General features: G+C 40.9%; 4 protein-coding genes and 1 long non-coding RNA gene across 6 annotated transcripts in view; 2 read left to right on the top strand and 3 right to left on the bottom strand.

Annotated features, from left to right (window-relative positions):
- Positions 1-657: 657 nt before the first annotated feature.
- On the bottom strand, positions 658-2,119 carry LOC134183327 (uncharacterized). The gene is made up of 4 exons (XR_009970477.1): positions 1,957-2,119; positions 1,713-1,885; positions 1,596-1,650; positions 658-1,528 (listed from the first exon to the last, which is right to left on the bottom strand). It is a non-coding gene; the product is annotated as an uncharacterized LOC134183327 (long non-coding RNA).
- A 26-nt stretch (positions 2,120-2,145) lies between these two features.
- LOC134183604 (uncharacterized) lies at positions 2,146-3,989 on the bottom strand. Its single transcript, XM_062651189.1, has 3 exons — positions 3,638-3,989; positions 2,377-3,542; positions 2,146-2,309 (listed from the first exon to the last, which is right to left on the bottom strand). The coding sequence occupies exons 1-2, from the start codon at positions 3,987-3,989 to the stop codon at positions 3,004-3,006; spliced, it is 891 nt and encodes a 296-aa protein (XP_062507173.1). The 3' UTR covers positions 2,146-2,309; positions 2,377-3,003.
- Positions 3,990-9,972: 5,983 nt separating this feature from the next.
- On the bottom strand, positions 9,973-10,973 carry LOC134183486 (uncharacterized). Of its 2 annotated transcripts, none has more exons than XM_062651034.1 (2): positions 10,680-10,973; positions 9,973-10,567 (listed from the first exon to the last, which is right to left on the bottom strand). In XM_062651034.1, exons 1-2 carry the CDS (start codon positions 10,932-10,934, stop codon positions 10,247-10,249), a joined length of 576 nt encoding a protein of 191 aa, XP_062507018.1. In that variant the 5' UTR covers positions 10,935-10,973; the 3' UTR covers positions 9,973-10,246. The 2 variants fall into 2 exon arrangements, with proteins under 2 accessions (XP_062507018.1, XP_062507020.1); XM_062651036.1 differs by having other exon boundaries at positions 10,707-10,973.
- Positions 10,974-11,094: 121 nt separating this feature from the next.
- On the top strand, positions 11,095-14,811 carry LOC134183245 (zinc finger CCCH domain-containing protein 18-like). Its single transcript, XM_062650735.1, has 2 exons — positions 11,095-11,411; positions 13,011-14,811. Exons 1-2 carry the CDS (start codon positions 11,208-11,210, stop codon positions 14,574-14,576), a joined length of 1,770 nt encoding a protein of 589 aa, XP_062506719.1. The 5' UTR covers positions 11,095-11,207; the 3' UTR covers positions 14,577-14,811.
- Positions 14,812-15,141: 330 nt separating this feature from the next.
- Positions 15,142-15,531, top strand: part of LOC134183724 (uncharacterized) — a 1,441-nt gene continuing 1,051 nt past the window's right edge. The window contains exon 1 of the mRNA XM_062651320.1: positions 15,142-15,531. This exon is cut by the window's right edge and continues 422 nt beyond it. The gene's annotated coding sequence lies outside the window, so the exon portion shown is untranslated.

Raw genomic sequence — 15,531 nt, 5'->3', positions numbered from 1 at the left:
TTTTAACTAGTATATTTCCATTCGCAACAGATACAGTTGCAGCTCCCTCGCAGGGGATACATAGAAAATACACACCACAAGACAGATTAAAAACTCACAACATCTAAATCAAAGCAATATATACAAATATATATATATATATATATATATATATATATATATATATATATATATATATATATGTACCAAAACGTTCCATTACCAGTGGGACGATGTTGACTACTGACCCTCCAGACAGCAGCTTCTTGTGTTGTTTGTACTTGGACATCATTTGGTTTCTCTTTGGTTTGCTGCACTGTGTCTGCCTGTCTGTCTGTCTGAGACTACGATTTATCCAATTCAAGATTCAACCTGGTTTCCACGGTTTAATTAATATACCAATTAAGCTTTGACCCTCCGTGTAAGTTTACAACATACAGTAGCAAAAATTCACGACAAGTCTCTTCTGTTATACAAATGTCTTGAATTGCCTTGTGTTGCTCTTTTGCTATCTGGTGCAAGAGGAACAATAAAACCTGTGAAGATTGTCCGCTATTTGGCTAGTGTTTTGTCTTGATTCCGTTACTTGCTGTTTTAGTTATATGCTCTAGTTCGTATAGCTTAATTAATAACTATGTGGACAGTATCTGGTTGTTTTGTTTTTAAGACTGCGTTGCTGTTGATAAAAGAAAGAAACAAAGCTAAGAAACAGAGCTATGGAAGTAGTGTTACAATGATGTGGGGATTTGGTAAATTTACCCAATGAAGTTGCCATTGATTACGGCAGCAAAATAATTTGTTAAGTAATTTCAGACAAAGCAAAATACTTGTAATCGCAACAAACTGCTTAAAGTTCTTCTGAGTCGCTGTCACTGTCACTGCTTATTATTCTAGTCTCAAATGCTTCATCTAGATCTGGAAGATGAGGACAGTTTAATTTCTGATCAAGTGCCACAGAACTGGTGACACTGTCATAGTGACACCCGGTATGTGCCAGTTGGATGTCAATTTCAGTGTATGGAAGAGAGGGTTTAGGTAACACGACTTTACTTGGCACATGAAGCAATTTGATCCTAGGTCGGAAGATGAGCCATCTGTAGATACCACTCCCGGGATGTGGTGAGTAAACATACACTGGCAATTGGAAGCAGTCACTGACTGCTTGTAGCTCAAGCTGAGTGCCCCATGTGCCAGGAACCTGTATATTTTGCTTAAGTTCTTCAAACGTTTTGTCTGTCTGCAAGGTATAAAGTATGTTGAATAAACTTGACTGTTGAGGTTGATCACTTGGCTGAGGTACATTCTATGTCTTTGTGTGTGTCATCTGATCCAAACAGCTGCTTTGAAAGAGCTCTGAAAAGGCAATTGCCATCTCCTACGACTTTGTCTCTTCTTTTTTCTTTCTGCTAGCAGGAATCGGTTTAATATTAACAGTGTAAGTTTGTTGTGTTGTTGAGGTCGTGGGCATAGTAATGGCTGACTGCAGAATACGTACTACAGTTCCTGGGCATGGAAGCAGATTTTTGTTCAATACCCCCTAAAATCAACCCTGCAGCAAACAATTTCAAATTTGTTCATGCACTCATATAGAGAAAGGAGAGCTCTCTGTGAGTCACCTGGATCATGCTGTCATATGTCTGCTGATGTCTTTCACCGTTCTTGTCATATTGTCTGATTACAATCAAAGAAACTTAATTTGAACAGGAACGGTTTATGAGCACTTGACAACTTACTTAAAGCTAGTGACAATGTAGATGCTTTTTTCAAGAATTGAACTGTTTTATATGCCTGGATTTGAACATCTTGAGATTCAGTTTTACAATTACATTTCATTGGCACTTTGCTTAGAAGGCATGTACTGCATTGCCAACTTGTAGGAGGCGCAGACTGAATACCAACACAATCCCTATATAATATAAATACATGTACATATATATACTGTAGTGTTCAGATTACAAATGGCCATCACTCACATACCAATGGAACCACTTTGAACATGAGCCTTCACATAGAACCGTATTTGATTTTGTAGTTTTCACTTCACAGTTTCCACACTCCCACTCCCTTTCTATGTCTTGAACTGCAATGTGCAATAAATAGGATGCAACATTATTCTATATATGTTTAGTGAGTCATTATACCTTTGTGCAAGAGGTAATTCCATGCCTCTGGTGTAAAGTAGTTTTGCAGTTTGCCTTTCTTCAAGTCAGTGTCTATGATTTCGTCAGGTAGTTCATTGCTATCAGAATTTATGTCACTTTTGCTGATGAGCTGGCCGTCTCTTTCAAGTGCAGAAAGAGCAGATTTGTTGCAAAACATAATAAGGATGCCTTAATTGCAAATTTACGTGTATTAGTATTCCAAGGTAAGTAAAGTGTCAACTGTGTGAACAGATACCTCGTTCTTCTAAAGATATCTTTACTCGTTTTGTCAGCCATGAGCATAGCAGAGTGCTTTGTTTGATATCCTTTGTTTCTTCAGGAGTTGGTTTGGTCATGCGAACTCTAGATTGAATTGGGTGTTTAGTCTTGCTGGAGTTGCATAACTTTGAGGTTGGATGAATAGATGGTTTTAGCTTTGTACGTTGTGTTGTTACTTTCTTGTTACTTGGTATTTTCTCTTGGGGATCTTCAGCTTTGATAGCACATTCCTGCATTGACAGAATTGCACTTGCCTCACGTAATTTTGTCCAAACATGTTGAATAGCATCTACATTATGACATTCGGATATTTGAAGACTCAAACGGTGTAAGTGACTTTGAAATTTCTGTTGAATGCTCACTATGTCTTTCCTACCGGTACCAAACTTGCTTACGACAACATCCCAACCAACATCTGGCATATCATCTGAATCAGAGACATTCTCAGTGTTGTCATTGGCTCCTGTCTTGCTTTGGTCTTGTGATTGGGCTTCACTCTTATTGCAACCTGTTGCATTGTCTTGGCTTTCGTTAAACCATGTAGACTGTAAAGATGTTGCTACCAAATGGATATGTTTGCAGATAGTTGTATGAAAACGGAAATCTATGCATGTACAAGAGTACTTGATGTATGCATATCTGGCATTGACTGCACATAATATTGCAACATGGTGTAACTAATTCTACAGTTTGTTTCACTTTGTATGTAGCTTGCCTCTCTCTGACTTGACAAACCAGCAACCGGCTTCATCTTTAGTGATATTCTGCTGTGATCAAATGCCTTGTCCTTTGCAACTCTCAGTAAAATGCAGACAAGAGTATCCAAGCGTCTATTGACTGTGCCCTTCAAGTAGTCATATTTTAACACACGATGAAATGCTTCCACGAACATATTTGTGCTTATTCCACTACCTGTACAGAAACATAAAGCCCATTGCTCTTTGCTGGCAACGTATGCCTTTTCAAAATACTTGGCAAACTCTCTAGTCTTTGGTAGTTTCCTGAGTTCACAAAGGCTACCTTCCAGGAGTCTTTCAAAGGTCAACTTGTCTGGCTCTTCCATTAGGACTTTCAACTGCTTATGCACCTGTGATTCAATGTTGCTGTCTCCTATCTTTCGTAACTGACTTCTCCAAGAGCGGTCTAGATGCCAATTGCAGAGCAGCTGTTTTGGCTCATTCCCAAAGCTATTGACCCATGGTTTGTAGTATTGATTGGCATCATCAGACATAAAATACTGTGGTTTAAACAGGGATTCTCTAAATTGTCTCTAATGGCATTTAAAAAGCATGTTATCCCAGTTTCATCCTCGCGATTGCTAATACACCATGCAGTAGGGAATCCTTCTCCGAAGTCATCTATTACTAGAAGGGTGATTAGAGGAAATTTATATGCATTAGTGCCATGAGTGGCATCCATACAAACAACTCTTTTTTCAGCAAATGCTTGCAGGACCTCCTTTTGTAACGGTGTTTGAATGACTAAGAGAAAGTCGTCTTCTTTGAGGTTGTTGCCAGCTGACTGCCCCTGAAACTTGCAGAATGAAAGGGAGCTTGATGCATTTTCATCTGGACAACTGGAGTCTTTCATTAGTATGGCTAGACTCGTTGCATTGTCAGAGTGCCTTTCAAACCGTCTCAGTCCAAATGAACGTTGGATGTTGCTGATGTATTTCAAGCAATCAGATGTTTTCTTTCAAACAGGCATCCCTGGTCAGTGCTGCTGACAGTGTCTCGAATGTCTTTGATTATTCTGTCGAATGCCACTCCAGTTTGGATCTGACCAGCTATGATTTGGCGGTCTGTTTTTGGGAGTCTTAGGTGTGCAAGATCCTTGTTATGTTTGTAGTGGCATGGCCAGTATGTAGCAGATACTTGGCCAGTTGCATTGTCTACAGATGCACTAATCTGGGCAGTGCAATGAAAGCCCAGTTTGGAAGTGCCTTGAGACTTGAGTTGGCATTTGCCAGAACCTCGGCAGCTGTATACTCCAGTTCTATTGCAGGAGTAAGTGTGTAAAGTACATGTTTTTTTTCCTTTTTGCACCTGTGACTTTGACAAACCAAGTTTGGTTTTCTTTCTCAATTCCTTCTTTCCATGATTGAAACTCTAAACAGGTAATGGATAGTATAACCTTTGTGGGAATTGGCAGTTATATATAGATACTCATGAGTATTTTATTTTGTTATTACTTAAATGCTATTAATTGTCACTGAGAATGTACTTTTAGTACATAAATAAATAAATAAATATATAGATATATAAATAAATGAATACATAAATAAATAAATAAATATATAGATATATAAATATATAAATAAATGAATACATAAATAAATAAATAAGTAATAACTGATTGAATATGCATGTATGTACATATAATAAACATTTCATGCACACACATTCAGGGAGATGGTTGTTTAAATAAGGAACTTCATTGATTTTGAACATAGAAAAACGTACCTGTAAAATCTGAGAAAGTGAACGTTTCTGTTTTACAGTGAAACAATGCACCCGTTCCAGATGCATCCTCAACTGTGCAACTCGTACGCATTGGAACGAACAGCCTTATTCTAGGCAACGGACAAAAGTTTTCTCAGACATAATGTTCCGCGCGGTTTCGATAATGAAGCCCGTATAATTCGTGATAAGGCACGTGCATTTTAGTAACAAACACACGTGCGGCACGTGCGGTATTGGACGGTAACGTGCGCTACAGAGAACAGTCTCTGTCAGAAGTAATTGAATTCAAAAGTACGCGGAATTGTCCCGTGTGCGGAAATACCCCGGATTATCCTACGCTCCCTCCATCCTCCCATTTTAAAACGACGATTTTCTGATCTCGTGCTGACACTAGTATTACACTACGTAGAATGTGACATCTTACCGTCTTCTTCAAAAACCAATCATTGAATGCAGCGTCCCGAATCCTTTCTACGTCTTTTTCATCCTTTTCCTCTCTGCTCTGAACGTGAGGCAGAGCTTGGCCTTGTCTTTTGCAGCTGCTGTCCACTTCTTCTGTTCGACAAGCACTGCCTCCCTCCGTCGATGTTTGCTGTTGAATACAAAGACGTTCATAAAGTGATGATGTAGACAGTGCTGATTCGTATGTACAACGATTGGTTTACGCAGGCAATAATTATGTAGACATAAGTTACAACCTCACGCTAAACTAAATACCCGGACTAATTCAGGATGCGCATGGGCGATTCCAGACCACAACAAAGATCGCACTGTAACCGTCTAGTAAGGGTTCTGCGCAACGCGTCTCCCGAGCATTTGAAGGGCATCGCGATTGCATAAAGCATAGCTTGGTATTAAAGAAAAGATAAATAAATCAATAGCCTAATCATTATTTTAAAAGCGTACGCAAGATCTACCCCCTACCCGGCCCTCTTATCGTACGTTTTGTACGCTCGTGAAAATGACGAAAATTGTAAACCACCCTTATAGTGAGTAGACAATATTTTATGGCTAAAAATTGTAATACAGTATTCAGAGCTGCCAACTCTCCCTCCTACCCGCATTTGGCATCAAATCTCCCGCATTCTGACTATTGGTGGGTGTGACCAAAATGATGGGTATGCCTGCTTTGTGTAACTGTTCCTTACAGTTTCAGTACATGCATATGTACGTACATACTTCAACTTGATATCCCGATATCAATTCCTATGTGCCAGCCCCTCTCGTTATCCGGCTCTTTCATAATGGGTCAAAATACCGACATAGAAGGAGGAGTCGGTCAGAAGTGGAAAAGGGGAGGGGCTGGCTACCTGATTACCATATGTATTGCTGGAAAATTGATCGAAGAAGGCCACAAAAAATAGAATTCAAAACATCCCAACTAGCCACGAGAAATGTGCATGTACTTTGTTCTTAGATTTTTATAACAGGCAGTAGTACATACAGTACAAGTTCTGTGTTTAATTAACTATTATGTTTAGTAATTGGTGTTGATGCTGTGTGTCGCTAGTTAGGCACATTAATCAATCGGTTATACTTTTGTTGCGCTATAATTAAATTAATTAATGGCTTCTACTTCAACCGGACATGATTAGATATTATATATATTATTTAACACTTATTACGATATAAATTTATTGATATTAATGCTATTGTAGGCGTGTCCAAAAATTCAAACTCCGCATTCTCCCGCATTTTTTCCTGCAAACTCACGCATTTTGACACCGCTAGGTTGGCAGGTCTGAGTATTAGACCCTAAGAGCTGTGATGGCCTGGGATGGACCACTTTATTAAACTTTCCAACGGGATGACATAGACTTTGGTGGTAAGCTTTATAGTTTAGTAGGGTTTAATGCCGTATTACATTTTTAGCCATAAAATCTTGTCCACTCACTATAGTATATAAAGTAATTGATTATGAAATAGTAGCTGGAATACGAAGTTTTTGGAGCTCATTTTTTATTTTGTTCAAATGCATGGTATCAGCTGGTCTTTCAAGCCTACTTCATGCAAATGGATTAGAATAACAGTTCAGTATACAATACAGAGGCGGCAGAAGAGGGGGCAATCTCTCCTCCAATATTGGAGTTGGGGCATCGATCATCCCTCCTATATACCGGACGCTATGTAATTGCATCAGGTTTGAGACAGAATCTGGGGTGTTAAGGTTGGTGTCATCAATGACTTATTGCACATGCAAAGTTTAAGTGGTCAGCCTCTTCCGCGTTGCGTACAATGTAGAAATAACATTGCAAGTAGAAATAATATTGGATGGTGTTGCAGCTGACTCGCTTGACACACATTGTCCAATCATTTGTGTGCATGCTGCTTTGGCTACTTTTGTCATGCACAGTCTAATCAATGACAAACGGATGTACCAGAGTCAGTTAAAATCAAAATGGCGGCAGTCTGTTACAAAAATTCCCCCCTATCCAAAGGAGCTTTTTCCACCCTTGCAATAGCTGTAAAAGGTCTTCTTAATATGTGCACAGGGTGGCTAGAGTGGGACAAAGTTCTCACTCAAAGAGGGGCTGTGAAAGAGGTTAATTACAATGGCTGTTGAGACACACTGTACAAGCCTCAAAGTATACATCCTGTCATCTCACTATAGCTAAATGGAAGGCTCCATAACAGTATTCAGTTCATTTGAATTAAAGCCTTTGAAGTATAGTAGTAGGTGTAGGGAGTGGCCGGGTATACAGGTGCTGCCCTTGATCTAAAGTGGTCACATTCATGATCATTGTATGGATGTCTTCATGGTCATTAGGTCAGTGTAATGTTTTCAAAGTTCCACAACCGAATGAGAGGACAGTACAGGTGATGACTGCATTACTGTATGTATATAGAACCGTTATCGTGTATTACCATTTGCTGCACGTGTTGCATGGACTGCTAAAAAGACAAAAACTGACATTGTCGCTCCATAGTCAAGCAGATATCGTGTCTATTCTATTCTTGAGTTTTATGCTTTGATTTAGTATTGAATGTGTAGTCTAGTGCAAAGTGTAAATGTAAATACTGTAGTTTGAGTACATGAGTTACTTGGTAACTGAAAGCTTGATCATAAATAACTATACTGAAGTCTGTAGCTTAGATAAGAATTCCATGGTTATTGGGCATTACTCAGAAGACTTACGTCAATTGAAAAAAGCTGTTATTTCTGGAGAGTTGCATCAAGCAATGCTTACTGTAGCTATGGCTGCAGCATTTATTTTTGATAGTACTCTTAAATAGATGTGGCATTTATTTATTAGTAGGCATGCATTAGCATGTTGAGATGCCATACCATGAGACAGGCTAACAGCAAGTCTAAGTGTTATCCAGAAAAAATTGTTCTTATGTAGTTTAAATAAAATAATTAAAATATTCTTACATGGTTATGCATAAGGCAATCGCACACAAAGATAGCATAATCACAATCCAGTTCAAAGCCAACTAAAGCTGCGTGGACGGTTCTAATGTCAGCTAGTATGCTTCCTATTTGCACAAGCATGGTAATTGCAGTGCGGCGTCTACTCAAGGGTGACGTTTATTTTTATATTTTTAAAAATTATTTCAGGGAGGCTTTTTACTTAGCGTCAATTACTCATAGCAACTGACCATGACCAAATGGGTAGAAAATATAGAACAGAAGTATCAAATACTCCTAGCACTGCCCAAGACGGCTAAGAAACTTGGTAATTGAAAGAAATATGGCATACAAGCTCACATTAAAGGACACGTGCCTCTCATTAATTTGTTGCTAGGCCAGTCACTGTTTTCCAAAGAGGTCAGCCACTTTGAAACTGTTTGACCATCTTTGAAGTAGGTAAAGATGCTTAAAGTTGGTAATCTTTCTTCTCTTCCCATTAGTATTTAGCAGCAGATTGTGCATGAGTGGTATACTGTAGTCTCATGATATTTACATCCTCATTTATCATTTTCATAAATTATGCATACTGTGGTGGAGAGCCTTCTAAAGAAGAAACATTAGTATAAACACAGACACTGACTCCAAGACACAACTGGTGGGTGGGTGCACAGGCTTGTGTGCTGATAAGAGGCATGCATGTGGAGATAGGATGATGTGGGAGTAAAGCCTTGGGCGCTATGTAGGTGTGAAGGAGTGCAGACTGTGTGCATGCATATATGTGCACATGTATTGTGTCTGAATGAAATGGTGTCTGTGTGTGTGTGTGTGTGTGTGTGTGTGTGTGTGTGTGTGTGTGTGTGTGTGTGTGTGTGTGTGTCTGTCTGTCTGTCTGTGTGTAGGTCCAAGTGTGTGTGTGCCTGTATGCATGCACGTGTGTGAATTTTGAAGTACAGCAGCATTGACGGAATTTTTGCTGGAGGTTTTCTTCACATTAATCTAAAATTTAATGCTCTAAAAGTTTTCTGTAAATTTTTGTGACAGGATTGCTGTGGAAGAAATTATAGCGTCAAATTGAGAAATTTTACTGTCAATGGATGAGTCAGTTTGTAATTGTAAAAGAGACAGTGCCATCCATGTACACACTTAGAGAGACTTTTACCATCTAGCTTAAAGTCTGTTTCAGAATTCAGAATCAAAGGGAGAGTGATAATCTATAGCCATGAGAACCATGAGGAAGGCTACTGTAGACTCTGAGAGTCAATTTGGCTCATTAACATAACAAATGATTTGATTTTAAAATTACAACATAATTTGTATTTGTCCTATAATTCTTTTTACCATTTAATTAATGTCAATGTGTTAGCAGTAGTGGCTATAATTCATCAGACTTCATGACTGTACCTACTACCCATGTTATGTTAATTGGTATCTTGTCTTTCCTGGATAAGTGATCCATATGACACAAGTAAGTCAAGCATTTAGTGGGAAACAGAAAAATTATGGCCATTGGTTATGCAAGTTATACTTGTTCAATAGATACTAAACACTAAACCATCTCATTCACGTGGAATGGCAACATTTTCTCTGGTTTGCCATCTGTACATGCAATGAGTGGCCACAAGACAGGACCATGTTCTTACATCATTGATGATCTATGCTGAAGGAAATTATGTAAACCATTGTGTGCTGACAGGACACACTACTGGCTACATATCACAAACCCTACAGCTATACATGTACCCACACTGACACAATACTATATAGTGAAAGTTATCAGTTGAAACTCTTGATTACATGCCAGTCTGTATAGAAACTATTTAGTACCAACAGCTGTTCTGTATCTGTCCTCCAGAATAGCCTCTACAAACGGGAGTTACATAGTTCTCTTTACATCAAGTTACTTTTGTTACATAAACTATTTCCCTATAGAAGTCCCGCTTCTAACAACTGGTTTTTCCTTCCTTACGGGCTGGAATGTCCTTCTAAGCACCAGTGCTTCTAATCTTGTCTACTCATGGTCTCCCATTCTCTTGTTAAAGAGGCTTCTTATCCTCAAGTCTGACTTGAAATGCGTCTTCATCAATGGAAGACGATACCGACCCTGTAGTGCAACTGTAACTCCGTGACTTTCTTATCCTACTTATGGTCGACAGACCGTTCAACCCACCAGACGACAGTTTCCGGTGTCTCGTCTCTGCAAACTTCGTCACGCACGCACCGTCCACACATCCGTCGTCCTCACTCTCCGAGCTGTCAGAGGGATCCTCCTGCTGTCGACGTTTCAGTTTTTGTATCATCGAACGTATGCCCATCAGCTGCTTGACAAGCTCCTGATCTTGTCGCCGCATTGCGATCTACAAGAGAAATTGACTAAAACACTAACATCCTCATCCAGAGACTCATATTGTAACACTATAGTCAGACAATCATTCCAACAATGTAAACAAAAGTGAGCCAATCAGCTACCCTACAGTCTTCTCTCCTTCTCCTCACCATCTCCTGTTTGAGCCACACTAGAGCCTTATCCACATCAGCGCGTCGTTCCTCCAGCGAGACAGATGTTAGGTCGTTGGCAACGGCAACAACGCCTTCTTTGTCGCCATTTTTCTGTCGCAACAAGACGGATGCTCGCCGTCCGCGACTCATGAGACCTTCCAGTGCGACACTGTCAACTCTACGATCCGTGTTGAGATCTGTAAATCCCACATCACACGCCGCCATATGACAGTGCCCTCCTAGCGCTTATCGGATCGTATGAACGCCGATGTTTATCATAGCAAGGTCACGCGGGAGAACGCAAGCCCCGCCTCATGCTCAACACTCATTGGTTGAAGCGCCTGTAAACCCCGCCACCGGTAACAGGTGGAGGCACGCTCTCATTTCATTTCTGTCTCCCTATCTCGTTTTTTCAGAGCTCTATCGCGCCTATTGCACGCTGCCATATTCAAGTGCAAGTCGCTTTATGCTCTGGCGTGTGCGTGACTTCGTATCGGCATGAATCGGCAACAGAAGGTGGCAGAAAGAATCGCGGAATACTTCCACGAGGATCCTGTTAAGTCGATGTACGGAGGCAAGGCGGTGTCGCACGGCATCAGACATCATCTCGCCGCTGCTCCTGTTCTGCAAACGGAAGGTCTCTCGATGGAGGAGAGACGACAGACAATCAACGACGCGTTTGCTTGGCTCAAACATCAAATGGTGAGATGGCGTGTGTCGTTTTTGTTGCTTTTGTGCACGCAATTCGTGTGTGTGTTGCTCTACAAGGTTTGCACTCGTCGTGCTTCTTGTTCCTTGTAAGACTTATCGCATTTAGATCCAGAACTGGAGGCGTAGGCGGGGAGGGTTTGCTAAACGACCCCCTGACGTGTTTGTTGGTAAATTGCGTACAAATATATTGGTGCAGTGTGCTTGCGCATAGAGTAAACGATGGACTCTGTAGTTTCCCACTTGGCTCCCACACTGTAGTGCTTCTAGGTTTAGGTAGTAGCTTGAGTAGGAAACTGTCAACATGGATTTCCTCAGACTTGTGGTGCATGATGTTGCATGCCCATAGTGTATAAATGCTGGTAACTGCTTGCAGTTGCAGTACACTGTCAGTGTGTGTATGTGGCTTTGTGATACGTGCTTTAGCTGGTGCTTATATTAATTAACGTTGTTGATCGTGACCTTGCTGTTGTCATCATGTAGTCGCATGGTATCATTGGCAGTCTGCTACAGTAGCTTTGCTGCATGTCTGTGTGTCCATCATGTCTGTCTCTCTGTCTGTTTTTTTGTTGATCTGTTTGTTTGTCTGTCTCTGTGTGTGTCCATAATGTCTGTCTGTATGTATGTATGTATGTCCATCATGTCTGTCTCCCTGTTTGTTTGTTTATCTGTTTGTCAGCTGTCTGTCTGTTTGTCTGTCTGTTTGTTTATCTGTCTGTCTGTCCAATACATATATTGTCATAAATCAGTATTATTACAATCTATGTGATGATCTAAACTAAATAACTCTAAAAACTACACAAATAAAAATGTCTGTCTGTCTGTTTGTCCATAGCCCTAACCCTAACCTTGCAGTTATAGAATTATTCAGGTATCCTCAATCGTTTCGATGGTAGTGCTCTTGTTCTTCTTAAATTATCAAATGAAACTCTCAAACAATTGAAGGTCTAACTTGCCAAGTGTCTGCTGACAGTTTAAGTAATTTGTTTACCTTTATGGTGCTTCTTCAAGTTTATGGAGTTATGCCCTCGTCTGTTTGATTTTCTGAAGACTAGTAGCTGGTGATGTAAGACTATAATACCCGTACGTAGGGCAAGATGAAGTCATAGGTTAAGGCTTTAGTGGTTTGGACTATGGAACTATGGATGGGTCTCAAATGTTATAGGCTAAGGCATCACGTTGTGCTTTATGCATCGTTGTGTCTGAAGTTGCTACAACAGTTGAAGACAATACAGTTGATATAAGGGGCAACATACCACATGTAATAGCTAGCACACTGATACAACACATCTGCAAGTTGTAGATTACCAATGAAGTCTCTCGAATTGCAGTCACAGTGAGATCCAACACGTTGCATGGAAAGTTAGTAATTTTCAGAGAAAGAGAGTAGTACTTACCACTTATTCAGTGTGTGATAATGGATGACAAGGAAGGTCTGGAGCTTCTGTGATCTAGGAGCTCAGGCTTAGCTAGAGAATGACTGTTTTTTATTATTCTTTTGGCAATTATAATGTCATCAAGAACTGACTATATACTTAACAGAGCCATTCAGTTGTGTTATATAATCATTGAAATAAAGGAATTATCTTGCAGGTACAGATGCGTGTCGAAGATCAGGCCTTGCTGAAACAGCTCCTCCACATGCGAAAGAAAATAAGCAAAATAAAGAAAGAAGAGGAAGAATGGCAGATATGGGAAGCTCGATATCAACAACGTTTTAACAGTTTAGACGAAGAGCCAGATAGTTACCTTAGTGAAGGGCAAAGATCAGTTAGTGTGTCAGAACCGAAGTGTGAGCTGCAAAAGGGCGATGTTGTTCCCTCAAAGGGGAGAACGTTACCTGCTCCTGGTCGACAGTATCGTCAAGCGTTCATACCAGCACCGATGTCTCCAACATCGCCAGTGCTGAGCCCTTCATCGAGCATCAGCTCGTTTACCATGACGTCCAATAACGGAGACAGCACAGTAAATGACAGCTCTTTACTAAGGAACTTTTCTTTCCAGCCGTTATCACCCATGGACAACGGCAGGCCTCTACGAAAGAGTCCGTTTATGACTGGCAAAGGAGTTCGTGCTCAGAGCACACCCAACTGCCAACTGCCTCCTCTACCACCACCAGAAATCAAGCAGTCATCTGGTCCCACCAAGTATGGTCCTGTTATGAAGAGAACGTGGTCGATGGATAACGTTTTGTCGTCTCCACAACACCCATCGCCGGCCTCTGGCGATTCAGGAATAGACAGAGCACAGTCAAGGACACCATCGTCTATGTCCTCTTTATCATCTGAAGTTTTCCTAGACAGTGACGATTTTCCAAGATTTGAGACACCAAGTGTGAGCCAATCTGCTGGTGATAAAATTCTGGCATCTAGGGCAACATCGGATCCGGGAGTGGATGCAAGGAAGGTACAGAGATTGAACAGATGTGGACAAGGACAGAGTGAGTCCGCGAGTCGTCAGAAGATTAGCAACAGACCGAGTATCGGTAGTCAAATTCAAAGGTTAGCAACCATAGCCGATGAACGTTCACCATTTGAAGTTAAAATGATGGACAAGTGGTCCGAATACGATGGAAACACGCGTTTTGTTTTGGAACGTAGAGCTGAGAGAGCCATGGCACGGAGAGACATGATATCCAGCGAGCCTGTTTCTCCATCCTCTCACAGCCCTCCTGCCAAACCTCCACGAAACAGACCAAATCGTGGCACAAGTCCAACAGCTATGCCATCCAAACAACAAAGGGCGACAACTCCAACTAAGGGACTGTCTGTAGACGTAAAGCGTTTCCAGTCCCCTCAGCCGCAAAGACGAGGACAATTAGGTGATCACCTCGTACAATTTGATCTCCACAGATGTGCTTCTGATGACGTGTTAACATCACAACACGACTATGCACTGCAAACTTCCAGCCAACGCGGAAGGAGAAAGTCGAGCGATGCCAATCACTTATCGGTACCACAACACTTGAATTCGTGTAAGTCAAGGTCGTTGGATTGGACTGCAGATGTGACACCATCTGTTTCAAATATTCAAAGGCAACAGTCACCGAGAAGAAAACAGCCTTCACGTGGGTTATCAACATCCAAAACGCCTGAATTTAACAGTCATTTCAGATTCTCATTTTCACTCAGCCCGGATGCTTTTACTACAGAGCTGTGAGCGTTTGAAGAATATTGGATAATTTTTGAATTATATTTACTTTAAGTTGACATGCTTTTTGTTTGGTTGATGAACGTGCACGAGTTAACTGGACATAATACTGTGGAGGTTGTTTATTGCAGTAGAACAATAGTGAACTAGATTTGTATAACCAATTTGTAATACTTCAATGGCATCATTTTGACCTGAGAACCTTGCAAGTCAGTAGCATACAAATTGTAGTCACAAAAACAAATTGTCGTCATCATTGTGTAACACTTGGGCTTTAAATTTACTACTGAAGGTGAACTCTCTAGGGCCTGCATGTTGATGACAGTCTATGATGTCACTCATGATGTGGACCTCTAGTTTATTGAAGATTGAAGTACGTGGTAAAACGTATGTGTCAAGTTGTTTGTCCCTCCTCAGAGTGGCCTTGCAAATTACAACACAACACATTGATCCTGTATTCACGCTTGCGCAATTCGTGCACAGGTGTGCACACGTGACGGTAATGATGTAGCGAAATTGCAAACGCATTTCGTATGTACCTGGTCAATTTGCGCAATTTCAAACTGCACTCTTACATCACGAGGTGCTATCAGTTTCGTTGCCCTACCGGTTGTCCGTTGCCCTACCGGTTGCCCTCTACACACATGTACATACGTCATCATCACTCTCAGTTGCTCCACAGTGGCATTGGTCTGTACAACTATTACATACAAACTTTCTATTTCTAAATATTCATCAAATTCGCTAGAAAACGCACCACTAGTGGCCACTATGGAGGTAAGTCTGTATAACTAGCGTGAACACCATTCCATTGTCGGTGCGCTCTACTGACTGATAGTCGCATGCCCTCCTTCCTGTCACACCTCATCGTGTTGCTCTAAATAGCATGGCCGCAATCACCATATCCATGACAACAGCTGAGACGTTCACGCGAACAGGGGACACCTTACAACCGCATCCGGCA

The sequence above is a fragment of the Corticium candelabrum genome, chromosome 8 (assembly GCF_963422355.1).
Source record: "Corticium candelabrum chromosome 8, ooCorCand1.1, whole genome shotgun sequence".
Classification (NCBI taxonomy): domain Eukaryota; kingdom Metazoa; phylum Porifera; class Homoscleromorpha; order Homosclerophorida; family Plakinidae; genus Corticium; species Corticium candelabrum.
This window is presented reverse-complemented; position numbering and strand designations above follow the sequence as displayed.

Coding starts and splice junctions, on each gene's coding strand:
- LOC134183486 (XM_062651034.1), bottom strand. CDS start 10,934: ATGGCGGCGTGTGATGTGGGATTTACAGATCTCAACACGGATCGTAGA. Junction 10,568..10,679: donor GAAGGAGAGAAGACTGTAGG/GTAGCTGATTGG, acceptor TTTCTCTTGTAG/ATCGCAATGCGGCGACAAGA.
- LOC134183245 (XM_062650735.1), top strand. CDS start 11,208: ATGAATCGGCAACAGAAGGTGGCAGAAAGAATCGCGGAATACTTCCAC. Junction 11,412..13,010: donor CTTGGCTCAAACATCAAATG/GTGAGATGGCGT, acceptor ATTATCTTGCAG/GTACAGATGCGTGTCGAAGA.
- LOC134183604 (XM_062651189.1), bottom strand. CDS start 3,989: ATGAAAGACTCCAGTTGTCCAGATGAAAATGCATCAAGCTCCCTTTCA. Junction 3,543..3,637: donor GAATCCCTGTTTAAACCACA/GTATTTTATGTC, acceptor ATTGGCATCTAG/ACCGCTCTTGGAGAAGTCAG.